The 27329-nt window shown below is 38.8% G+C and overlaps 3 protein-coding genes across 3 annotated transcripts; all 3 read left to right on the top strand.

The window, feature by feature from the left end:
• Window positions 1-745: 745 nt before the first annotated feature.
• Window positions 746-4810, top strand: LOC135248350 (NADPH oxidase organizer 1-like). The gene is made up of 8 exons (XM_064322881.1): window positions 746-826; window positions 1130-1210; window positions 1300-1372; window positions 1460-1640; window positions 1914-2128; window positions 2588-2704; window positions 3209-3326; window positions 3665-4810. Exons 1-8 carry the CDS (start codon window positions 761-763, stop codon window positions 4230-4232), a joined length of 1419 nt encoding a protein of 472 aa, XP_064178951.1. The 5' UTR covers window positions 746-760; the 3' UTR covers window positions 4233-4810.
• A 6170-nt stretch (window positions 4811-10980) lies between these two features.
• LOC135248349 (NADPH oxidase organizer 1-like) lies at window positions 10981-15802 on the top strand. Its single transcript, XM_064322880.1, has 8 exons — window positions 10981-11198; window positions 11873-11953; window positions 12043-12115; window positions 12203-12383; window positions 13097-13311; window positions 13771-13887; window positions 14275-14392; window positions 14665-15802. The coding sequence occupies exons 1-8, from the start codon at window positions 11133-11135 to the stop codon at window positions 15230-15232; spliced, it is 1419 nt and encodes a 472-aa protein (XP_064178950.1). The 5' UTR covers window positions 10981-11132; the 3' UTR covers window positions 15233-15802.
• An 8256-nt stretch (window positions 15803-24058) lies between these two features.
• rnf151 (ring finger protein 151) lies at window positions 24059-27320 on the top strand. Its single transcript, XM_064322879.1, has 4 exons — window positions 24059-24358; window positions 25289-25434; window positions 25754-25850; window positions 26193-27320. The coding sequence occupies exons 1-4, from the start codon at window positions 24356-24358 to the stop codon at window positions 26661-26663; spliced, it is 717 nt and encodes a 238-aa protein (XP_064178949.1). The 5' UTR covers window positions 24059-24355; the 3' UTR covers window positions 26664-27320.
• Window positions 27321-27329: the final 9 nt, after the last annotated feature.

The following is a 27329-nucleotide window of genomic DNA, read 5'->3' as shown; positions in this document are numbered from 1 at the left end:
TGCAGTTCATCTTGTCTGCAATCTGGCTGCATAAGTCATACCAGTTATACACCAACCTGTGAAATGTATTTAAACCACATCAAAAAAGAACATGTGATTCTTGTCACACAAGCCATTGCCATGTGCTGACAGCTCTCCAGTCCTGAAGACAGACTGAACTTCTTATAGCTCTACTGAAATGATAACATACGTAGCCACTTCACAAGTTTTGTTAGTACTTTAATATGTAACTGTAAACTTAATATGTAAATAGAGAAACCAGGTAGATACAAAAAGTTGTGGGGCAAAAATATACCAGGGATGCAATGGCGCTATTGTATCGCAACGTTTTTACAGTCTCTGGTGTAAGCACAAGAGAGAAGAGGGGTGACTAACACGAAGACCGTAACACAACTTACACATCTTTTCCTACCGTTTATAGTTTATCGTACGTTCGTAAATTAATTGGAGCCACTTGAAGTAGCCTATACTTTGACTGAGCCAGTTGTATCAGACATATCACTCAGCGCTAAATGACTCACGAAATGCCACTGACACTGCTGTAATTGTACCTACATGGCCTCTTGCCAACTAGCTGTTGTTCCTGTGCACGTGCCTTTCTTAAACTATTTCGCGGAATATACATATCTATCTTTGGCAACGCCTACAGTAAAGACTATATAATATACTCGTCGGTGTTTGCATGAGAGTGGTGAAAACGCTGGAAAGACGATCGACTTGCCTCTTCCAGAGCATAAAGCCAACTCTTCTGAAAACAAAGATGAGCGACCAAAGATTCCCAACCGCTGTCAGGCTTATTGGGGTGATGCAAAAGGACGCTAGCAAGGTGTGAACCTCATGCAGCTTTAACTGCCGGTGACCAAATAATTACACTATAATGGCAGCCAGTTTAGCTGAGTATGTGACAGTTTTGGCTCTTGCTGAAATTAAGCCACTGCAGATTTATAATAGTTATTCATTACTTTGACTGAAATTTTGAAATTCTGAAAACTTGATCCAATTTTGATTAAACAGCAGCCAAATAGGAACTCATTCTAACTGCCAAGTGTAGGCTACTGTAAATACATGGAAAAAAGCCAGTGTAGACTAGTCCATTCAAATTAACATTCAGCTTTCTAATCTTTTTCAGATGTTCATGACCTCTGTGCTTTGGTCAGATCATAGCGAAATCATTGTTTACAGATCATTTCAGGAGTTCAAGAAACTTCATGTAAGTTAATTAAACATACTTTAAAGAAATAAACAGTCAGTGCTTTGGAATTTTCGGGTCTAAAACCATTTATTCTTTTACTCTACCAGAAGCAACTGAAAAAGCTGTTTTCCTTGAAAAACCCATTTCACACATCAGAGAGAGTGATTCCAAGGTTCAGAGGTAAATTCACTTTTTATACAAACCTCATCATCCTGTTAATTCATTCAACGAAAGTGTTAATTCTTCTGCTACATTCCTCCATTTCAGCAAGGAACACAAAGACTTCTCAGAGGAAGGACTCTAGCAAATCATTGCGTCACCTGTCTCTCCTGGAAAGTTACTGCACAGAGCTGCTGAAATGTGAGCCCAGCGTCACACAGAGCTCTGAGCTGATCCAGTTCTTCCTGCCACAGCATCAGGACCTGCAGCCAGAGTTCGTAAAGAACAGGTATGTGCTCTTTCTAGCAGATTTATGAAATGGGCAACTTAGGGCATGTTATAAAAGGTTGTTGTTATTTTGTGTGTTTTGAAGTAGTAGTCTGTAATGTAAATGTTTTTTTTTTGTTTGTTTGTTTTTTGTCAGAGATCATTTTTGATTAATTTGATTAATCAAAAATGCACATTATTATTTGGTCATGGAATTTTCCAGGGTGAATGCCAAGATGTGAAAAGATTGTCAGCAAACACGCAAGTGGAATGCTCATGTCTGTCTTATCCACAGCATTGTGATTCTGCCCTTGGAGGACATTGCAGACAGCAATGATAAAGGAATGGATACTATTGGCGGCAAGCGATTCAGCATGGGCAATGTGACACAGCCCTATGTGCCTGAAACATACCGCTGTGTGGCCCCATATGAGACAAGGGACACCAAGAACAGGCCCTTCAAAGTGGCTGTGGATGAGACGGTGGATGTACTCATCAAAGACAAAGCAGGTTAGCCTCTTAAAACATGCAGTACTTTATGATTTTCAGGGCTTTTATTTCATTGTCACAAGACTTTGCAGGCACAGGGCTTTTGTATTACACATGATTCGCTGAAAGAAGTGATAGATTTTCAAGTGACCGTTTACATTCAATCACTGATGAATGTTCAACTATGGTGGTAATATGGCATAGATTCATTATTTTGGTTATATGTTTGTATGAGCAATGAGCTATGGGGTGGAATTATCTCTTTAAAATGTTAAATGTTATACAAGAATGAATGTAATAAACACTGTTTATCCCTTGCTGTCAAGAGACTGAAAGGGTAACAACATGTGTGGCCAATTATTTGATAGCTAAAGTGCTGAACCCCTAATGAGGTTGGGGGGCTCTTTGGTCCATCTGACACATTAGCCCCCCTTCAGTTTAGCCTCTGGTGTCTTCTTGACATTAAATCTCTCTGTTCAGGTTGGTGGCTGGTGGAGAATGATGGCAAATGCCTGGCCTGGTTCCCAGCACCTTACTTGGTTAAGTGTGAGGATGGGGATGAAGAAGATGACTATGACGATGGGACACCTGCAGCAGGTACATGGATATTTGTACTTGATCAGGGGTATCAAATTTGGGCAGGTCACTGCAGTTACACTACACAATACAGGGATCCATCTTTTTGTGCCATCAGATTGATTTAAAGTTGAGTGGCTCTGTGCCACACCAAAACTGCACCCGAGAGCCGTTCACTGAACCATTAGATCTGGTGCAACAGAAGCACATTGGGGGAAACCAGGAATTAATTTGGCATTATGTTTTTGAAATTAGTTTCAGATGCAATCAGAATATGCTTTAGCTTGTTTCTCTCCCTTGATGTCTAGTAATACATGCTTCCTGTTTGTTGAAACGTCCTTGCTTCCTAAAATGTATTCCTTCGAACAACTGCTGACAAGTTTCAAAAATCATGATTTGGTGCGAATTTCTTTTTCATGATTAATGTCTGTACAGTGTATTTGCAGTCAGAGATGAGAACTGTTTAGAACACTAACTAGTAACAAATATGTTTAATGTTTTCTTCTGGTTTATGTTTGCATGTAGGTTTACTATACAATGCAGTCAGGAACTATACATCTAAAAATGAGGACGAGGTCTCTATGCACATTGGCTCTGTGGTGGAGGTGCTGCAAAAATCTGACAATGGCTGGTGGCTCATCAGGTATGCTCACTGTCTAGTGATTTGCTTAAATGTCAGATAATCTGAAAAATCCAGGGTGACATTTAAAGTGCTCTGTTGCAACATATATGTGGGTCTTTGCATCTCATCTGCACTAAGAACACTGACTACATGTCCATTTCAGACCCAGCTACAAGTGACAGTTTGGAAATGTATTCCACCAAGAACCATGTTCTGTTGTTTCAGGTTTATTGATCTCTGAAGGTTGCAGGCACTTTCTGATCTACACGACAATAGCACAAGGTTTCCTCATGCAATAAGGGCAACTCTGCCTATTTCTACACCTTTAATCTTGGTTTTGTCATTTTCCCTCCCCACAGAAATAAGGGCAAAGCTGGCTATGTGCCCTCCATGTACCTGAAACCTTATACCAACCCACTTGTCCATGCCCAGAGGGAGATGTGGAGTTCCACACTTAACATGGCACAGCTGCATAACTCAGACCGATTCTCCCCCCTGCCAAAGGGAAGCCTCAGTGCGGTTAACAAGAAAAAATCACACTCACTGGACATTCTGTCAGAGCCACACCAGAGCCATGTCCTCCCGCCTGTCCCAGCAGAGAACGAGAGCCGCAAGGGCAGCATGAGCGGGGTTAGCCTGGGGAGTGAGTCCAGCTTCAGTGATGACTCCAGCTGGACAGGCAGCGACTCTCTCAGTTGCAGCCCCACGGGCATAGTGGAGCTCCACAGCACTGATAGTGGCCTCGCTGAGGAAAGGCTCAGCCCCAGCAGTCCTGACCTCAATCCCCTGAAGGTCTCCTCCGCTCCCAAGGTTCCACCACGGCCCAGGGACCAGGAGATCTTCACCCGCTGCACCACTTTCACACGCAAGGCTGCCCTGGCGTCCAAAGCCCGCCTACCTGAGCTGAAGCAAATGCAGGGTCGTTAGGGTGGACTAGGGGTGACTAAAGTTGCCAATGAGGATAATTAAGACACTCCCTGTAAATAACTATATTGCCTTGTTATTGATGTTTTTGTATAGTTCTTTTATAGTTACAAGAGTTTAACATGTGGTACACCAGTATGACATTATGATAATCAGTAATCTGCATACAGAAAGAGAAAAGAGTACAGGTAGTAATAGAAATCACAATGAAAACTACAAGAAAAATACACATAACAATACAGTTTATCAGACACAAATAATCATGCAATATCAACATGTTTTTTGTTGGCTGGAGCTGATTGCTTTGAATTCTGTAATAATGGGTTCATTTATGTATTTCTTTTATACACTTGTGTTCTGAGGTTTAAATCCATATTTTCCATAGTGGGGAAAAAATAACGTGCCTTATATGCATGTTATTCTTCTGTTTTCATGAATTCACGTTTTTACATTGTCCTTCGAACTGCAGGGAATAGCCCTGCCCATGCTGGTATGTTGGCTGTGTGTGTTTGTGAAGAATACGAAGTATCTGATCATGTTCAACCATTCCTTTTATTTTAATAAAAACCCTTTCATATTCAGTGGACATTCCTGACTCATCAACAAGCAGAAATAATAAATTCTCAGCAGACGGAATCAATGCACTAGGGTAAAACTGAAAAAAAGAGGCTCCCCAATTTAATCAAAGCACTTCACAAGCATTTTCACTCTCAGATTGCACAAACGAACCCGTTTTTGATGCATTAATGTTTCCTTTTCTTTTTAAAGAGCACCTTTTTTTGCCATTATCTTTGTCCGTGTAGCACTCATTCTCTAACATTTTGCAATAAAAAGAAACTAGTTCAGGAGGAATTGGGCAAAATGCTAGAGATGGGAGTAATTGAGGAATCACCTGTAATTGGAATAGCCCCATTATGCTTGTTCCCAAGCCAGTTGGGTCAGTCTGACTGAGGACTACTGCCAGATTCATGTGTCAAAAAATTGGATTACATAAATTTGTCACCTTCCCATTTGGATTGCATGGGGCATCCGCTACTTCAAGCTTATTTGACATCATTATTCTCACAAGACTCACAGCAAACCTTGGGATGTGTGCATCTGGGTGGAGGGAGGTATGGTATCTGGGGTTGCTCCTGGGGCGGGGATGAGTCAACCCGTCAGTGATAAAAACTGCTGCGATAGCTGCTTGTCTAAAAAGCAAGTGAGGTCGTTCTTGGGATTAGAAAATCATTACTATTGATTTATTCTGGACTTTTCGAGCCTCGCAAGTCCCTCACTGACCTCACTCGAAAACGGGGTTCCTGATTGGTCTAGTGGATGGAGCAGTACCAGGCAGCGTTTTTGAAAATAAAAGCGTGCTTGTGTGGTGTTCCTCTGTTGATTAGCCCCGACTTTGCAAAATTTTTCCTCCTGTAAACTGATGCCTCAGATGGAGGACTGGGGGTGGTGTTGTCCTAACCGGTGGATAGGGAAAAATGACCAGTGCTCTGCATCAGCTGTAAACTCAACCCCAGGGAGAGTCAGTACAGTACCACTGAAAAGGAATGTCTCACTAAAAAGTGGGCTGAAACCAGGGTTTTACCATCCATAGAGATAATTCAGAAGTGGCAGCAGGAGCCACCTTGACCGTACAATAAAAACCTTTATTATTTTAGTTTGTTATTTTTGTTTATTATTTTTACCTGGAGCCTGTGAGGGGGAATGTCTGAAGATACACTTTTTTTATTATTATTTTTGGAATTGTCGCTCTCTCTTTCTCATCCCACAATAAATGCAGGAAAGGCGGATTGGTCACGGCTGCGCTGGCTGGTGGAGAGAGCACACGCACCTGGGCTGTGTTAGCTAATCAGCCCAGGTGCTTAAAGGTGTGCTGCTCTCCACAGTTTGGGGCTGAGACCGGGAGCTAACACCGAGAGCGAGTTTCTTTATTTGAGTTGCATTTAATTTCAGTTTAGTTTCTTTTAACAAGACAGGGAAAAAGTGAACCACACACTGAAAACTGGGAGGAGCTGGCCAGGCGAAAATCTGGCCAGCTACGAGCGGGGAACTGAAAAGTTGCCGCTCGGTTTTGCTTTCTTTTGTCATTGTTATTTTAGTTTGTTATTTTATTTTATTGTTTTTGCCTGGAACCCGTGAGGGGGAAGGGCGTTTATTTTATTTCATGTTTGTGTGGGTGCGCTCTCTCTCTCTCCAAGCAACAGACAATGGTGTTCCCCGGCACTGCCGCATCTCCCTCCCAGGGGTGTTACACTGGCGTGTGATAATGTATAACATTGAAAACATTATTAATACCAGAATAAGCAACCTGTGTTTGCAGTGCCCTACTCCCTGAGTAGAGCCGCTGCCCCCACTGGACAATGTACCATCTCCTGCTCTAGCATCATAAATGTTAAAATCAGACATGGAATGTCCAGGGGTCAGAAAGTACTGCCATGTGTTTCTTCCACCCATGAACTCAGCCAGCTATTTTCATTAATTAGTTCTACCTTCCAGCTGAGGAATTGTGCTATTTAGAAAATCCAGACAGTTGGAACAAAATACTGGGGAATATTTTTACTTTCTGAATCTAGACTTTCTACTTCTGTTGAAAACCGTTTTTAAAAACTTGCCATTGTTTTCTTTAACCTTGCGTGACTACGAAACTGCTCACTTTCCTCCTTGATAATGTGCATGCAGCAAAACATGATTTGAGATACTATCACACAGGAAATCAAATACAGTCCAAAAACAAGCACATTTTTTAAAAACAGGCCATCTACAGTACATCAGCTACACTCTCTTATCATCAGAAACATCTTTAAAGCAATCATGCATATGTGTACATAAAAACACAAAAAAGCAGGGAAATAAGACGATGATGGCAGTTCATTTGAAATAAGACTTCCACCAGCTATATTAGGAATATATATTTTAGAGGCTGGCTGATGCCCAGTTGCACATACAACAGCACAGTTCAGGAAAGCAGGTGTTTGTGTCCTGGAAATCCCTTCATAACTAGAGAGGGACCCGTATCTATTCATTTGTCTGACGCCTTTATCCACATTTATTTTAAAACCCACAAAGTTAGAGTTGCTAAAAACCACCTATAAGGATGCTTAAGTTATGTCATTAACCAAAAACTGGTACTTATAATGTGAACTTGCTTCATTAGTGGTGACAGTACTCCATACCATTTTTGAACGTTTATGTAGTGCTAATAAAGAAAATGCTATTTAAGACTTGAAGGTATTGCATAGCCCTTATCAAGGACCAATTAATATCATGTGTTACTGAATTTCCATTATTAACATAAAAATGGGAATAAAGTGGACTGTGAGACACTTCATTAGTCTCCATAGGAAGTACAACCGCTGTGCACTTACAAAAAATTCAGTTCATGAAAACCTCTGACCAAGCAATGTATTGGATAAAGCTCTCCACCAGTACATGTGGTACGTGCTTTTACCAACTGAACCACTATAAAGCTATGGAAAGTATTCAAGTCATGGAAAGTACTCATGTGGGCTTATACAGGTGTGGTTTGTAGAGAAATTAATTCAAAACATCGGAGGACGGAGTGTGGCACAGTGGGTAAGGGTAAGGGGTAAGGAACTGCGCTTGTAACCGAAAGGTCGCAGGTTCGATTCTCGGGTAAGGACACTACCGTTGTACCCTTGAGCAAGGTACTTAACCTGCATTGCTTCAGTATATATCCAGCTGTATAAATGGATACAATGTAAAGTGCTATGTAAAAAGTTGTGTAAGTCGCTCTGGATAAGAGCGTCTGCTAAATGCCTGTAATGTAATGTAATGTAACATCATATCCACAAGAAGCCGTAATAATGGATGAAACTATTTCTTCAAAACATATGACAAACCATTATATAAACATTAACTCAAAGGTGCTTTGTTATCTCCATTTCCTGCAAGGAAACCTTCTCAGTTTTGGACTCACCTTGGCCAAACAAGTTGCAAAATATATTTATAGAAACTGGAAGCAATAATATGATTCTTGGAACCCTCCAAAATTTGTAACGTGGACTGAAGTAAAAAGAACTGTTCTGGGTAATCCTGATTTGTGAACTACCTCCCAATTCTTTGTAGCCCTGGAATGTCCGTATGTTGAGTTTGGACAAAATAATGGAAACAGCATATGAAAAAAGTAACTAAATTGCAATTACAAATGCAGCTACATCAATTAGTCATATTAAGTTGAAAGTAAATTAGCAGTAAGTGGTAACAATGTATAAAACAGGTCTGACAGTCACTTTGGTATGTCAGTGTCCAAAGCAACACAAGGCAGCTAACAGAGCCAGTAAAAACACCTAGTAAGTACACCCCAATTTGGCACACCCGATTTTAAAACTCTGCAAAACACCACGTTTCTTCAGCACATGGAACCAAAAAGGATCACACATCTTCATCACCTCTTCCAAAAAAATTAATTCATACCAAAATCAGTAATTAAATCTAAAATCAGGACCACTTAAAACCGGCAACCACCTCCCTTATTTGAAGAAATTGCTAAAATATTATCTTCTAAAATGTACCTCTCCAAACTGTACAAACTTCTTTCCTCTGTTGATGAAACAATCTTTATCAGTCACAAAATGGTAAAGAGACTTGTACTTCTCCCCCAACACCGACCAGAAGCTGCAAAGACATTTCCACATTGACTTAGAATACAAACACAGCTTATTTAATATCAAATAATTCACAGTACACACATCACATGGTATAAGTTGTTTGGGATGTGATTAATAAATTACCTATACAACTTTTCTGGGCATTCAATAAAAAACAATATTCACATCAATAATCCAACAAAACACCAATTAAAAGGAACAGAGACCAAAGACAGAAAACAAAATAGAAAAAAATAGGGCTGGGGAACTGGTGGCCTCTGGTGGTCGAAGACAGGAACTGTGACTCTAGACACATGCAAAAGGATACACCTGAGGAACAGGTAACACCAGTCATTCATCTGTTAACAGCTGAAGAAGAGGGGACTCAAGGAGGGGACTTAACACATTTCTGTAAAATGGTAAAACATATATGCATGTAAATACCATGAAATAAAAGCTGGGTGTCTGTACTTTTGTCTCATGTTCAACTTTTGATCTCATGTCTAAATGCCTTAAGTAGCCTTAAATGCCTTAAATTTCACTCATTACCATAGTTTTGGAGGGGACTGTATATTGGAAGGCACAACTACAGACATTGAGACAAAACACACTGTGAAAGCCTTCTTTGGAGTGGTGTTTGGATAGCAACAAAGTAAAAACCATGCTCCCTGAGAGGTCTATAAACAAAACTGATCTGATGTAACTGAAAGTGAACACTGTAAGCTGCTTCTAACAAATGTAAGACAATACCTACCATGATCATATTAAGAAACTATATGCAATGTATCTAACATTTTTATGAAAATAGTGAGAGAAGAGCAAGTACTTTGCACTTTTGTAATTTTTTCATGTGTGTATCACATTTCAAGTCTAAACATGGAAATGGGCATTTGGAAAAGGCATTCAAGTGGCCTTTTACAGCATTCACATAACATAGATGATGTAAATGCATCCACGCAGGTTCTCAGAAGGAATTTTAGTTATTGTTTGGCTTGGTTGCAATCTAGTTCCATAAATTACTGCACATACATGCCTGCCTGAAGAACCTTTCAAGTTCTTTGAAAGAATAGTTCTGGTTTGTCTTGTTTGCTGGTTGTACAAGTCAAACAAGTTGTACACCAACCTGTTGAATGTAGATGAACCATATCAATAGAAAACATATTTCATTCTTGTCACCAGCCATGGCCAGGTGCTGAGACCTATCCAGTCCTTAGGGCAGATTAAAGTTATCACAGCTATACTGTAATGTAAACAACATTGCACAATATAAAGAAATACAATTTGTTTGTATTGTGAGGGAAATCAAGAGCAATAACCACAAAGCAACTCTTTGTGCTGTAAGAAATTCATTGTGCAATTTACAGGAAAGTACTGGAAGCAAGTAACCAGTAAGTTACTGGGTTTTTTTTTTTGTGTGTGTGTGTGTTTTTTTACAATAGCAATACTGTACTCTTATTTGCAGTAATACGGCCTATACTATAAATGTCGACACAGTTTTGTATTGTGATTTATTTTGTACTGTATTTCAAATCTCAGCAACAGCCTCTGACTGTAGATCAGATTGCTGCAATTACTGTGGAACTGTGATACACACCTGAGACGTGGATGCAAAGAAAGACATGTCTGGCCCTTAAGGTAAAACCAGCCACAAAAGCAGTTTTAATTTCAGTGTTTTGATGGTTAAAGAGTTTTCTAATAGCATTTTAACTGGACTTTTTTATTTGATCTGTATAAAGTTTTAATTGTTGATTTAAAAACATAAAATAATAATAATGTGCTATTTATTGGAATTAACACATAGTCACTTCAATTGAAACACATACAGATACACACTTACTCATGCACTAACACAGTTTTATATCACAAACAATATCACAACAATTAGCCCGTTCTTTAATTAATCAATATAAAGTTTTTTAAAACTTACAATAAATCTTTATCTTTATCTGTTGTAGTTTAGTACATGTCCTTAAATTGATTATCCCAACTATATATATGTATAATTTCAATAAACCAGGTAGGCTTATAGCGGACATGTCCGGATGTCGTACACGTGCAATACGTGCTAATTCAGAAATTCCCACGGATGATTTTTTGTGTCGTGCCATGGCCTCTTGCCAGCTGTTGTTGTTGCGCACGTGCCCGGAATGTGTTCACGGGGAATATCTATCTTTGGCAACGCCTGCATGCTCAGTATATATAGCCTACTCGGGCGGCGTTTGCATGAGAGTGGTTGAAAACGGTTGTAAGACGAAGTTGCCTCTTCCGCAGTATCAAGCAATCCCTTGCAAAAACAAAGATGACGGACCAACGATTCCCAACCGCTGTCAAGCTTATTGGGGTTATGGAAAAGAATACGAGCAAGGTATGGAACCTGAGATAAGCTGCTTTAACTGAGGTGCGTTCAAGTTCAGCGAACAGAGACGAATGTTCGTGGCGAACATGTTTTCTTTAAACAATTCAATTTGAACTGCTTTTTACGAACATTCCAAATTGTTTGCATTAAACGTAAACAGACATGGCGACGAGAGTATTTGTACTCACAGCCGCTTCTGTGATCATCGATGATAAAAAAGCGACCTAGCGAACAATAATAACATTGGCTAGCGTTAGCAATAACATTATTGAAAAAACTGATCACACTACGGCATCTTCAATTGAAATACCCAACTGGGAACATTTCCCTCCGTCCCACTACCTTTTTCAGACCGTTCGCTTATCTTTGCAAACGTTCGCCTTGTTCGCTGAACTTGAACGCACCTCTGGTGATGGCAAAATAGTTTCACTATCATGATATCCAATTTAATTTTAACTATCACCATTTTGGCACCTGCTGAAACAAATAGATGGTTCTTATTTGATATTTAGATTTATGTTTTTTATGTATTACTTTGGCTGAAATATAAACACCACATCTTCACTCAATTTTGATCAAACATCAGCCAAATAGGAACTCATTCTATCTGCCAAATGTGAATATGTAAAAAGTTTAAAGCCAATGTAGACTTATCAATTAACATTCAGTTTAATCTTTTTCAGGTGTTCATGACCTCTGTGCTTTGGTCAGATCATAGCGAAATCATTGTTTACAGATCATTTCAGGAGTTCAAGAAACTTCATGTAAGTTAATTAAACATACTTTAAAGAAATAAACAGTCAGTGCTTTGGAATTTTCGGGTCTAAAACCATTTATTCTTTTACTCTACCAGAAGCAACTGAAAAAGCTGTTTTCCTTGAAAAACCCATTTCACACATCAGAGAGAGTGATTCCAAGGTTCAGAGGTACATTCACTTTTTATACAAACCTCATCATCCTGTTAATTCATTCAACGAAAGTGTTAATTCTTCTGCTACATTCCTCCATTTCAGCAAGGAACACAAAGACTTCTCAGAGGAAGGACTCCAGCAAATCATTGCGTCGCCTGTCTCTCCTGGAAAATTACTGCACAGAGCTGCTGAAATGTGAGCCCAGCGTCACACAGAGCTCTGAGCTGATCCAGTTCTTCCTGCCACAGCATCAGGACCTGCAGCCAGAGTTCGTAAAGAACAGGTATGTGCTCTTTCTAGCAGATTTATGAAATGGGCATGTTATAAAAGGTCATTGTGCTTTTGTATGCTTTGAAGTAGTTGTCTGTAATGTGAATGTTTTCAGAGATCATTTTTGATCAAGGGGAGGTTTATTTCTTTTTTTAGTTTTTAAATTAGCTCATGTATAATTAAATGCGCAAATTTGAATTAGAATTTTTTTTCTCTCAGTAGATTCTGTCTGAATTAAAGACACTATGTATGTGTTAAATTTCAGTTTTTCCATATAAAATACCCCATAACGTAGAAATGACAAAATGTATCAAAAAAGCTTCTGTGAATTATTAGATATTTTAGTTAAGAAACATGTCAAATTTGGTATCTATATCTATTAGTTAAGTTGGGAAAAATACACAAAACATGCAATTTAGAGAAAATAGCCATTAAAGCTGATTTTGTGCTTGGTTATACTTGACATAGCTGGTGTAAAAACATCTTAATTAACGATCTAAAATTGTTTCAAATCATTTTTTCAGAAATTTTATGAAATTACGGTAGTTGTAGACACAAGATATCATAATATCCCAAAACTAACCTGTCCAGGCAAAATCACTATTTTCACCTGTGGTGCCTCCTTTTAATTAAATTAATTTCTGTGGTTTTTATTTGGTACTTTATTTGGTTGTGGAATTGTTAGCAAACATGGAAGTGGCATGCTCATGTCTGTCTTATCCACAGCATTGTGATTCTGCACTTGGAGGACATTGCAGACAGCAATGATAGAGGAATGGATACTATTGGCGGCAAGCGATTCAGCATGGGCAATGTGACACGGCCCTATGTGCCTGAAACATACCGTTGTGTGGCCCCATATGAGACAAGGGACACCAAGAACAGGCCCTTCAAAGTGGCTGTGGATGAGACGGTGGATGTACTCATCAAAGACAAAGCAGGTTAGCCTCTTAAAGCATGCAGTACTTTATGATTTTCAGGGCTTTTATTTCATTGTCACAAGACTTTGCAGGCACAGGGCTTTTGTATTACACATGATTCGCTGAAAGAAGTGATAGATTTTCAAGTGACCGTTTACATTCAATCACTGATGAATGTTCAACTATGGTGGTAATATGGCATAGATTCATTATTTTGGTTATATGTTTGTATGAGCAATGAGCTATGGGGTGGAATTATCCCTTTAAAATGTTAAATGTTATACAAGAATGAATGTAATAAACACTGTTTATCCCTTGCTGTCAAGAGACTGAAAGGGTAACAACATGTGTGGCCAATTATTTGATAGCTAAAGTGCTGAACCCCTAATGAGGTTGGGGGGCTCTTTGGTCCATCTGACACATTAGCCCCCCTTCAGTTTAGCCTCTGGTGTCTTCTTGACATTAAATCTCTCTGTTCAGGTTGGTGGCTGGTGGAGAATGATGGCAAATGCCTGGCCTGGTTCCCAGCACCTTACTTGGTTAAGTGTGAGGATGGGGATGAAGAAGATGACTATGACGATGGGACACCTGCAGCAGGTACATGGATATTTGTACTTGATCAGGGGTATCAAATTTGGGCAGGTCACTGCAGTTACACTACACAATACAGGGATCCATCTTTTTTGCCATCAGATTGATTTAAAGTTGAGTGTCTCTGTGCCACACCAAAACTGCACCCGAGAGCCGTTCACTGAACCATTAGATCTGGTGCAACAGAAGCACATTGGGGGAAACCAGGAATTAATTTGGCATTATATTTTTGAAATTAGTTTCAGATGCAATCAGAATATCCTTTAGTTTGTTTCTCTCCCTTGATGGCTAGTAATACATGTTTCCTGTTTGCGACACTATTTGACACTGTTTAGAACACTGACTTGTAACAGATATGTTTAATGTTTTCTTCTGGTTTATGTTTGCATGTAGGTTTACTATACAATGCAGTCAGGAACTATACATCTAAAAATGAGGACGAGGTCACTATGCACATTGGCTCTGTGGTGGAGGTGCTGCAAAAATCTGACAATGGCTGGTGGCTCATCAGGTATGCTCACTGTCTAGCGATTTGCTTAAATGTCAGATAATCTGAAACATCCAGGGTGACATTTAAAGTGCTCTGTTGCATAGACCCACATAAATGTTGCATCTCATCTGCACTAAGGACACTGACTACATGTCCATTTCAGGGCTACAAGTGACAGTTGCAGGCACTTTCTGATCTACACGACAATAGCACAAGGTTTCCTCATGCAATAAGGGCAACTCTGCCTATTTCTACACCTTTAATCTTGGTTTTGTCATTTTCCCTCCCCACAGAAATAAGGGCAAAGCTGGCTATGTGCCCTCCATGTACCTGAAACCTTATACCAACCCACTTGTCCATGCCCAGAGGGAGATGTGGAGTTCCACACTTAACATGGCACAGCTGCATAACTCAGACCGATTCTCCCCCCTGCCAAAGGGAAGCCTCAGTGCTGTTAACAAGAAAAAATCACACTCACTGGACATTCTGTCAGAGCCACACCAGAGCCATGTCCTCCCGCCTGTCCCAACAGAGAACGAGAGCCGCAAGGGCAGCATGAGCGGGGTTAGTCTGGGGAGTGAGTCCAGCTTCAGTGATGACTCCAGCTGGACAGGCAGCGACTCTCTCAGTTGCAGCCCCACGGGCATAGTGGAGCTCCACAGCACTGATAGTGGCCTCGCTGAGGAAAGGCTCAGCCCCAGCAGTCCTGACCTCAATCCCCTGAAGGTCTCCTCCGCTCCCAAGGTTCCACCACGGCCCAGGGACCAGGAGATCTTCACCCGCTGCACCACTTTCACACGCAAGGCTGCCCTGGCGTCCAAAGCCCGCCTACCTGAGCTGAAGCAAATGCAGGGTCGTTAGGGTGGATTAGGGGTGACTAAAGTTGCCAGTGAGGATAATTAAGACTGTAAAGAAATATATTGCCTTGTTATTGATGTTTTTGTATAGTTCTTTTATAGTTACAAGAGTTTAACATGTGATACAGCAGTATGACATTATGGTAATCAGTAATCTGCATACAGAAAGAGAAAAGAGTACAGGTAGTAATAGAAATCACAATGAAAACTACAAGATAAATGCACATAATACAGTTTATCAGACACAAATAATCATGGAATATCAACATGTTTTTTGTTGGCTGGAGCTGATTGGTTTGATTTCTGTAATAATGGACTCTGATCATTGATGCATTTCTTTTATGCACTTGTGTTCTGAGGTTTAAATCTATATTTTCCATAGTGGAAAACATAAATGTGTTTATGTATGTTATTCTTCTGTTCTCATGAATTCACATGTTTTTACATTGTCCTTCGAACTGCAGAGAATAGCCCTGCCCATGCAGGTATGTTGGCTGTGTGTGTTTGTGAAGAATGTAAAGTATCTGATTATGTTCAACCATTCATTTTATTTGAATAAAAACCCTTTATCATATTCAGTGGACATTCCTGACTCATCAGCAAGCAGAAACAATACATTCTCAGCAGAGGGAATCAATGCGCTGGGGTAAAACTGAAAACAGGGGCTCCCCAATTTCATCAGAGCAATTCACAAGCATTTTTACTCTCAGGTCGCACATTATTGTCAAAATGTCTTTCACAAAATTTTGTGATTTTTTTTTGTGATCACTTGCATTTAGCAAATCAATTTACCACATTGCTTAGTAATGACAACAATCAATTTGCATTGAGTTTTTGAAAACAATGCCAATTTTTATTTTAATTTCAGCTTTTTAAAGGCTCTAAAAGATAAGCTGGGGGAATTAAAAATGTTTGTTTAAATTATTCAAACAGTATGTAAAAATAACACAAAAAGCCATATCAAGCCACAAATAAAGCTGACACGGAAGAAATAAACCATAAAAAATAGTTTGAAGGTATTGTTTCTGTGAAGTCTTTTATTTTAATAGTGCTTTTCCCTTTGACTATTCCCTCTGTCTGTCCTGGCAGATCCTAGTATTATTCTAGTGTTATTTCATAAATAAATAGAGCCAACATGCTTAAGGATGTTTAAACAGTCTCAATAACCAGGTGGGGTGCCTTGATTAGGATGTTCTCTCAGATAGTTGTTAGTTTCAGTGCTTGGATCTGCAGATTTTAAAGTTGCTTCATGACGCAAGCATTTGAGTCTCAAGGTTCCCAGATGAGAGGTATATCTATCCTCCTAGGATAGAAGGTCATTGTCAGAGAGCACTTATGTGAATGTCTTGCTCTCTGGGATACAATGTCTTGCCCTCCAAAATTTCATCGGTACACACCCCAGGCAATGCTCATACCGTATATGCAAACTTGTATTCATGCAAAAACGTTCAGGTTACAGGTTCAGGTTAAATGGAAACTGCTGGAGGACAGCAATTTTCTGGCCATACTACAAATATTCAATGGAGTCAGATAAACTTGTTTTCATTTCTGTAACAAAATACAAGTCCGTACAGGTTGATCACATGAAAGTATGAAAAAAGCAGCCAATTCAAATAATCTCCACCAAAGCTATATTAGTGAAAGAACATAATTCCATAGCATAATTAATACAGCTGTAGACTGTAGACTGAAATTGCTCTCTGACCATTATAATTATAACATGTGCTAAAACCGGAATAAACTATGTTATATTCATCATGAATATGATCAGTAAGACATAACATTCCATTCAACATGTTATTGCAAGTGAACATTATTTAATTCACAGTTCAGATTTGATAACTTCCATTCTCACATGTATTAAAGATTAGTGGACCTATCACAAAGAAAGGTGTGTTCAGGCAAACAGGTCTACTTGCCTGAACACACAAAGTCTCAAAGCCGTCTACAGACCATGAGAAAACTGCTTTAAATTACATTACACCCAAAAGCTGGAACAATTTCCAGAACCAACTTGAAATGGACATACTAATACCACTCTCTGATTTTAAACATTTATGGCTATATTTTAACCATCTAAGCGCACGGTCTAACGTGCATGGCGCAGGTGCATTTAGGGCGTGTACAAATCCACTTTTGCTAGTTTAACGGCGGATAATCTGAGCGCAAAGTAAGGCACATGGTTCAAAGGGGTTGTACTTAGTCTCTTAATTAATCACAGGTGTCTTTTGGGCGTAACATTAAATAAACCAATCAGAGTGTCATCTCCCATTCCCTTTAAAAACCAGGTGCGCTTGCCTCTTGGCGGATTGCTATTATAATGGCAGATTTGTCAAGTAATTCTGATAAATATTATGAATAACCATTATGACATGTTTTTTTTTTAAAAAATATTACGCATTGTCCACCCGCCTGTGTAGGCACATATTACTATCTTAATAATGCGCCCTTAAAATAGCAGTAAAATACTGCGCCATTGACTTAAGACCAGGTTTTTGTTGGTCAATCGCGCAATCGCTTTCCGCTGCCTCAAGATAGCAATGTGCTAACAATGCGCCTGACCACACCTCATTTTAAGACCATGGGCCCATGGGCGCTCAGATGGGCACAAGTAGCTACATTTGGTGGGCCAGCAGAGGGCAATCTTCCCTCTGGTCAAATAAAAAAAAAAAAAAACCCCAATGCCCCAGTGCAGTGACGGGGACACTGTGCTGTAGGAGATTCCATCTTTCGGATGAGACGTTAAACCGAGGTCCTGACTCACTGTAGTCATTAAAGATCCCATGACACTTATCACTAAGTGTAGGGGGTTCCCCGGTGTCCTGGCTAAATCCCAGATCTGGCTCTCGCAAACTTGCCACCAAAACCATCCCCAGATTTAATTGGCTAAATAAATGTTATCTCCCTCTCCACCTTCGCTAATGTGTGGTGAGCTTTCTGGCGCAAAATGGCTGCCGTGCATCACCCAGGTGGGTGCTACACATTGGTGGTGGGTGGGGTGAGTTCCCCTTCACTGTGAAGCACTTTGAGCATTCGGAAAAGTGCTATATAAATGTAAGGCTATTATACATTTGCTATTTAAACAACGTGGGCGTTGGACGGGAAAATGACAACTGCGTCTGAAACAAGCAAAGACACATGCGTTGTGCTTGCCGCCACTTTGCGTCGGGTGTAAGATAGAGCCCTTAGTCTCTCATGCTTTTATTGAAAAGTGCATCTGTTTTTAAATACTTACCCATTGTTTTTTAGTTGTGTCTTGCTCTATTAATCTGTCTTGTTCATTAAGATTGTAACTATGTATACTTCAGGTCCCCCTTGAAAATTTCATTGGGGTTTCCTGGTAAAATAAAGAATAAATTAAAAAATAGAAATAATGAAATACTGGCAATGCCTTTGTCGGAGATCTCTTCATACCTACAGAGAGGGGTCCATATCTATTTATTGGTCTGACGTCTTTATCCACATTTTACAGCTCACACAAAGTCAGAGTTGCTAAAAACCACCTATATGGATGCTTATGTCAGTAACCAAGAACTGGTACTCATTAGGTGATAGAAATGTCACTTGCTTCATCTATGGTAACAGTACTCCTGCCTATATCATTGGCATAACCATTTTTTAATGTTTATGTAGTGCTTATGGAGTAAGTACAATTTAACCTTCCTCCAGTGTTCGTTGCTCCTCGCTTATTTTAGTGTTTGCGGCCAAATTTGGCTGATCTGTTTTAACTGCTCTTATATTAACACAAAAACTATAAATCATCACCAAATTTTGTTCAACACCTTTTTAAGCTGTGAAATAATGTCTTCAACTAGTAGTTAACATGAGTAACTGTAGTGAATATATAAAGAACAGACACTGAAAATGTACATTCCTAGGCAAAAAAAATGGGCCAAGCCCAAAATGGCAAAAAATTAAGCTTTTAATGGTCTTAACAACAAATCATTGGTCAGAAAATTAGCAAGAATTTAAAAAATGCACTCCTGAGACTTCCTGCGCCACCATTTGCTCATTTACTTTTGCTGCAGTGAACTGTTTGGGGAAAAGCGAGAAACAGGGAAATTCACTAGACAAATTAACATAATGTCAAATAAAAGAGTCATGTTTTGTATTTGGTTGCATGTCATTTGCATGCCATGACTTCCTGATGTCTGTGACCTATCAACATCATACCAGTCTGGATATTTTATTTTCAGGTTGTCCTACAAGCAATACAAAAACTCTCTGCATTTGAATGGATCTCTATGGGAATTTGAGGGTGGGACTAGATTCAGCTGTAAATTATACTGGTACAGTATGGAACACATTTGTTGGCTAAGTGGCTTTAAGTCATCAAGGGTTGAAGGCATCAAATGAGCCTCAAACCACCGTGCTGCTGCCAGATATGCAGTAGATACTATAAGCATTGTTTCTCCTGATTCATTTTCCTGTTGAACTCAATGGAAAAAATTTTCAGGAGAAACAATGCTTGTAGTATCTACTGCATATCTAGCAGCAGCAGGGTGCTACAGCTGAATCTAGTCCCACCCCTCAATTCCCATAGAGATCCATTCAAATGCAAAGAGTTTTTGTATCGCTTGTAGGACAACCTGAAGGGTGAGGGGTGGATGGGTGGGGGGTGAGGGGGTTGTGGTTGTGGATGTGTGGGTGAGTGGGTGTGTGTATGGGGATGTTTTCCATCTGCTGGATGAACATAATATAGTTTTACTCATTAATTTCCTATGACGGTCATTTTAGACCCGAAACACCACAGGTGTAACAAAGTTAACTAAACCACTCAAAATGCAATGAAAGTGATGATCAGCAATATTGTATGTTCAAATGCCTAGTGTGGAGGAAAATATAAGGTCTTGAGGCAATTAGATGAAAAACACAATATTTATAATTTAGGAAAGTTGTAAATTGGTCAGATTTGACCAGAACACAGGAGGAAGGTTAAGAAGGTTAGCTCTTATGAAGGACCAATTAATATGACATGTTATTTAATTTCCTTCATTAAAATAATAATGGGAATAGTGGACTGTGAGACATTCATAAGTCTCCATATGAAGAACATTCAAAGTATATCTCCTGTGCAATTTGTAAAAAATTATCTTCATGAAAATATTTGACCTAGTGATGTGTTGGATAAAATTCTCCAGCAGTATGTGTGGTACACGCTTTTACCAACTCAACCAATGAAAAGCCATCTGTCATGGAAAATATTGCTGTGGGCAGTTTGGTTTTTAGGTAAAGTCATTTAATACATATTATCTACAAGAAACAATAGATGGATGAAATCATTGCGTTCCTCCAAATATATCCCAAAAATAGCATTGTACTGTATACAAATAAAGGTGCTTTTTATCTTCATTTCCAGCAAGGAAATGTTTTCAGTTTTGGAACCCCACCAATTCAAACTTTGAGTCATTATATGAACCCTGTGTAAATATTGCATTGTGACACATTTCCGTGGTGCACATACTGTATGGGCAGTGCTGTACATTGTGTTCCAATGTGACCAGCTACCTTCCTGCCACAGGTCAAATGCTGTCTCATTTTCATAGTTGTTTTATTTCAAAGTTGTCTACAGTGTTTAAAATATTTCTACATCCCATATTCAATTTTTATATTTTTTATTTGTAACCCAATGTCCTCTGATTGGAAGTTGAGAGTTTACAGAATTTGACAATCAGAAAATATGGCAGGATGAATTGTGCTCATTTTGCTCAAAATAATGGAACACATGATAAACACTATGTAGTAAATTACAATTACAAAGCTATAACAGAGGTCTGACAATCATTGTTTTCATATGTGAGTTTCCAAAGCAGCATGAGGCAACTATCAGAATTTTAGCTCAATTAGTTGGTGCCTAATTATAGGTGCATCTATCACAAAAACTGCAAATTTCATTAAATGTGGCCAAACGTAAACAAGCTGCATCAGCAAAGAGGAACAGGGTTTCCACTTCAGTTCTACAAATGTCTCATCAATAATGACAGTACCGATCTCTGGCTACTGCTTACACCACATATGCAGCAAAAGTGTAATGAGTCCTTTCATTTTTGTAATTTCATCAGCAAAAATGGATAAACAAGCATAAATTGGCATGAAATAAATGGAACAATGGATTGTTCCCCCAGAACTACTGAGCAACGTGCATTGAATAGTCATACTAGATTCACTGGAAATTCTGGGTGATACAGTACACAGATTTTGTGCATTGTAATACTGCCCCCTGTTGGCCCTCTCTCTCTCTCTCTCTCTCTCTCTCTCTCTTTCACTCTCTCTTTCTCTCTCAAAAATTAAAAATGCTTTATTGGCATGAATTAGAATATGAATAAACAGCATAATTGTTATGGGGCAACAACTGTGGGAACAACAACAACAACCACTTGGCTATATCAGAGTGATAATAATAATAATAATAATAATAATGCTGAAAAAAATTAAATGAATTCATTATAAATACATTAATACATTATTAATTATATAACAATAAAAAATAAATGAATTAATTTATTTTTGGTGGTTAACCAGTGTCCCTCAGATTATGAGAGGCAAAGATATATTTTGCTGCTATTGGAGCTGTTGGCCCTTCTCCTTGCAGGATTTGTTGTTTCTTTTAATTTGTTAGGGAACAGAAGTCTTTTATAGTTTGAAATAATTTGTTGTAGTGATTGTGTCATACCAATATACCAGATAAGAGATTTTAGTCTGTTTGCTAACATAGTTTCCTTTGATTTGTTGGTAGGCAGTGCTGATATGAAGTGGGTCTGTGTTTTGTTTTAGTTTGGTTAATGTGTTAGTCAGTTTCATTACTAGCTGACTGTGGGGCTATTTTCATGACTGAGCTCTTGGGCTTACATTGCCTTAAATTATCCATACCTCATCTATTGTAATATTGCCTGGGCTTCCACATGTACCACCATTCTCCTTAGAATATACCGATTACAAAAAAGATCTGCAAGACCAGCCACTTTTTCAAACCAAGTAAAAGAATGTACATCTCTCAATAACTACAAACACAGGCTTCGGACCTGCCTGATGACCCGGGTTGATTGAGCTACATACACACACACACACACACTCACACTCATATTCACACAGTTTGTTTGATAGCTTGTTTACAGGATTTTTGGTTATAGGTTTCTTTTTTTTCTTCCCCTTTCATTGTGCATGCCTCCATGCAGGCACTTGATTTAACCCTCCTGTTATGTTGCGGGTCAAATTGACCCTTTTTAAAGTTTGAAAATCTAGGAAAAATACTTAAAATTATTTTTTCAGTATGAAACTTCTTCTACTGGCCTTAATAAGTGTAATCAACATTCTAAATGAAAATGGTTCATTTCATGTATTTGCAAACCCCCCCTGTATGTTTATATCACCCGGGAACATTTTGCTGTACCTAAAAAATGAACAGAACAGGAGGGTTAAAAACTTTTATGTTTCTCTGTTCTTTGTTCTTTCATTTGTTGTTGTTATCATTTATTGCAATTGATTGATTAGTACAAGGTGAGAGTATCATAAGCCCCTTTGGCCTTTTTTCTAACCTGCACAATCAGTATGTTGCTTCTGTTGTGTCTGTCTGTTTGCATGGTTTCCATGTACGGATAAATAAAACTAAATAAAACAAACAGACAATGGCCTAGTTCTGCCCAGAATGCACTATTTGGTGTTTTCCTTTGTACTTGGATGTTTCTACAAAATTCTACATAGAGGGTCTCTGTTGGATGCTTGTCCCATTTAGAATGGTTCTGTTGGCTGAGTGGACCCCATACCTCACTTACATACTGCGCAATAGGCTGGATAATCAAAGATTTCTATCCACATTTTAATTGGTACAATTTTTAATTTTCATTTGATAACATAGAGTGCTCTTTCAGCTTTTTCCCCCCTGATGCTGTAATTTTCAGACCAAGGTAAGTATAATTTAAGGTTTATTCTAGGGTTGTGTTGCTTCTGTGTCGTGTAGGAGGAGGCCTGGGGTTGCAGACTGTTCCAACCGCACCACTTACTCATTGATGTAAATATTGAACAGAGTTGGACTCCATTGTTTGATAGCAAATTTTCTTTCAGAGCCCTTCAGAGTCCTTCAGGTATTCACAAATGGACACTAACTGTTTGTTTCACACCCTCATTCAGGATTTGGGATTTCCTAGCGGCTAGCTACCCTTATCTACAAAAAAATGTTTGGGTTTTGGTGTCATTGTGATTTCTATGTTTAGACATTCATGAAGATAATATGCAGTAAAAAATACCTGCAATTTCATTTACTACTTGTTTAATATATCTTCCAAAATCATAGACACATTATTGGTAATGTAATTTAGAAAAATAAATATTGAAAAATAGCTTAGAAATAAACAAAATGATAATGACATTGTTTAAAAGGTTGTAATAAACATATTCATTGGTATGTTATGGATTTAAATGTGAATCAAATTATTTTAATAGACCAGGCAATTCACAATTCATTTAAAAATTGCATATTTGTAACATATGGTTTATTTTACACATCTCGGAGATTTGAAACGACACAAGTTCCCATCAAATGGTAGGTTGTTAGCAATGCTAATTGAAGGAAAATCCCAGAATTATAATAATATAGAAATAATAATGTAATAAAGAAATCTAGTGTATTTATAATATAGTCAAATGTTACACAACAGAAAATACCATTGTAATACCATTGTATTCTAAAGAACCATTCAGAAAACCCTCCACAGTATGGACTCACCAGCAAGAGAGAACTGTTTATAATCTCTAGAGCTGACTGCCATTGAAAGCTCAATGGTTTCCATGGAAATGCCATTGTCAGAGCCGTAAAACCTGTAGTGTACAAAAAGACACAGGTGGTTTGTGCCTGAATGTTACCAGGGTATAAACATGGAAGTTGGTCTCTTGTGCTAGAACTTAAAAGAAGGGAAAACACAGTTGTAATTGATCATCAGATGATTATTAGTCAAATGATCTATTAACAAACCATTTTAGTTGTTTACTGTTATGCCTGAGCGTGCATGGACACATTTGTATTGTGCCGGACATGTCCATGCATAGAAACTGAGTTAAATGAACAGCAAAAGCGTGAAGAAGGAATGGCACCAGTATCAACAGTGACCTAATAACACCAGAGGTCTAAACTATGGTGAGTTTATTTGATATTTTTAACTATAGTACCTGGATATTTTTTTAATTTGGGCATTTTCCCTTCTCTTGCTGTGCATGCATATATATATATATATATATATATATATATATATGTGTGTATATATATATATACGTGTATATATATATATATATATATATATATATATATATATATATATATTAGTTAGCTAGTTTCCAAAAAACCAAAATCCATACTGCTTTATATTTTATATTTATGAAAAATTACAAATACATGGACAAGAGTGCCTTTTACAATTACAAAATGTCAATCAAATGACACTAATGTTGGACTTCAAAGTTCATGATCATTTGAATAAATAGGGTTAAAAAGTTGCGATAAAACAGTGCTTTGTTGTATCACATGGTAAATCAGCTGATGTTCCAGAAGAGCGCTGAATGATCTGCCACACTGTTCTAACCGCTGCAATCATTCCTGTTCCACAGTAATGGATTCTGTGCTGCTTGTCTATAGATTTTGTATTTTCAAAAATTGCCAGTTCATCCCTGTGGTTTTAAATCTGTTTTCTGTAGCAGTCAGTATACGATTAAGAAAGGGATATGTGTTTTGAATGCAAAAGGCGGGAATCACCAGAAATATTTAACACTGCAATAATTGCACCAGTGGTTCAGTGGTTGAGGAGCTTGTGTTCTGTCCACTACAGGAAAATACAATACACAAACCAAAAATACTATTCTTCACCCACAGCGGTGTCCAATCATGCACCATCGGAGTATGCAATAAAAACCTGTGTACTTTTGGCCCTCTGTGGCACATGATTGGGTACCACTACTCTAGGATTAGTTAGGACCAGGTTTGTCAGGTTCCTCAAGTCTGACGTCTGTTTGGGTCTGTACATGTACATGACTAGCCTTAATGAATCATACTAACGCAACGAATGCATTTCAGAGTGGTGGTTATGACGTGGAATTGTTTGTGGACACTCCAGACTATGACCTAATCTGCACCATATGCCGGGGTGTTCTACGGTGTCCAGTACGAGTTGCATGCAACCATGTATTCTGCAAAAAGTGCATTTTACAATGGCTTAAAAGGTAGAGTACAATAACTAAATTGCTTTAAAATCTATAAAGATAATTTTATATCCACAAATTTAATTTCCTTTTTGTAATGTGTATTTAGTGTGTATATATGTATAAATGAAGAAAAGTGTTTTTGATAACAACTACAAGTTATTTTGACTACTAAAAGACATCTCACAACCTTCATTTTAATTTTGCTGTTTATTCATTTTCTAAGATTAGTACAGTAGGATTGACATTGATTTATTTTGATATATTGGTTATTAGCAATTGACTCTGAGACAGCACAGTAGCACAACTTTCAACAGATCTTTGCTATTTTTTTCTGCAGACAGGAAACCTGTCCCTGCTGTAGAAAGCCTGTCAATCAGAGCTTTATATTTGTGATGTACAAGCTGAGTAAGTCCATCAGCCGTTTACGAATCAAGGTAAGTGACGGGCAGAACTTGTCGAAACAAAATTTATGCTAAGGAAGGACTTCCTCATGAATTGCAGCTGGGAAACACTTATCTATCAGTAATAATGATTTGTATCAATAAATTGCCATTCTTTCAATCATGTCATACAGTGACTTGATAACCGATATCATTCTACTAGAGTGGGGGCTCAACAATACCAAGTTATTTTCTGAATGAGAAAATATTATTTATGCTTCTCTCCCACCATGGGTAATCAGCTTCACAGTGCAACACAGAAGCAAAGTATCATAATTCTATATGATACCAATACCGATAGATGCTAGTTTTCACGCAGCCGCGTCTCTCTCCCAGTGTAAAAACGAGACTCATGGCTGCGCCGCTACCTTCCCGCTCTCGGAGGAGTACTGCCACAGCACGGCCTGCCAGTACGAGCCGGTGCCCTGCCCACACCAGGGCTGCGGGGCGCAGGTGCTGCGGCGGGACCTGGAGGCGCATGCCCAGCGCTGCGAGCACTGGCGCCAGCTCTGCCACATGGGCTGCGGCACCCTGCTCTCCCTCCAGACCCAGGCCCAGCACAACTGCTACCGGCAGCTGCAGCAGGAGTACGAGGCCCAGCGGCAGACGCACCGCGCCATCGCCGCCGCGCTGCAGAGGAAGATGAGGAAGATGCAGAGCACCATGGCCCACATGAAGAGGCAGATTGGCCTGATCTGCGAGAGCCTGGAGGTCATGGACAGCCAGGAGGAGGTTGAGAACGCAGGCGAGACCACCGCCACCACCAGCAGCAGCAGCAGCAGCAGCAGCAGCAGTAGTAGCTCCTAATGCATTTTTCTGACTGTGGAGCCCTGAACTACATGGCCTGAAATCAGCAGTCTTAAATGGGCTTGGAGGGACATAAAATCTAGAACTTTCTTTTTAAATAATTGGAACACTGGTCCCATTGGAACATTAGGATGCAAATAATTTCACGCAATCTATAATTTCAGAACAGCACCTATTTATGCTATATCATTTATTAGAAAATATATGTACAATATGTACTAATTAATTACTGTACTAATACAGAGTATGATGAAATTTTTTTGGATAGCAGGAGTTTTCTGTAAATAAAACGTGCCACATTTTGCTTTAGTGTTGCTGTTTTTATAGCTTTCAGAATGTTTGCTTTTCAACAGTAATATTAAAAACTCTTACGCTTTCTCATATGTTATTGTACAGTTCATTCAGGAGTTTAATTTCAGCCCTGAATTTAGACCACAAATGTTTTATGCTCTTATAATTTTTATGGTTTTTAACATATGCAGTTTGAGAAAAAGTATCTACCATATCGGGGGTGGTACATAATTTTAATTTTTTACATTTTTGCTATTTAAGTAGTTCCTTATAGGCAATATCAGCACAAATACAGCCGTTCCTGTAAAATGGTAAAACGAACATGAATGGACATACCATGAAATAAAAGCTGATTGTTTGTACTTTTATCTCATA

This window comes from Anguilla rostrata, chromosome 2 (genome assembly GCF_018555375.3).
Source record: "Anguilla rostrata isolate EN2019 chromosome 2, ASM1855537v3, whole genome shotgun sequence".
Classification (NCBI taxonomy): domain Eukaryota; kingdom Metazoa; phylum Chordata; class Actinopteri; order Anguilliformes; family Anguillidae; genus Anguilla; species Anguilla rostrata.
Note: the sequence above shows the minus strand (reverse complement) of the source record. Positions and strands in the feature narration are given on the sequence as shown.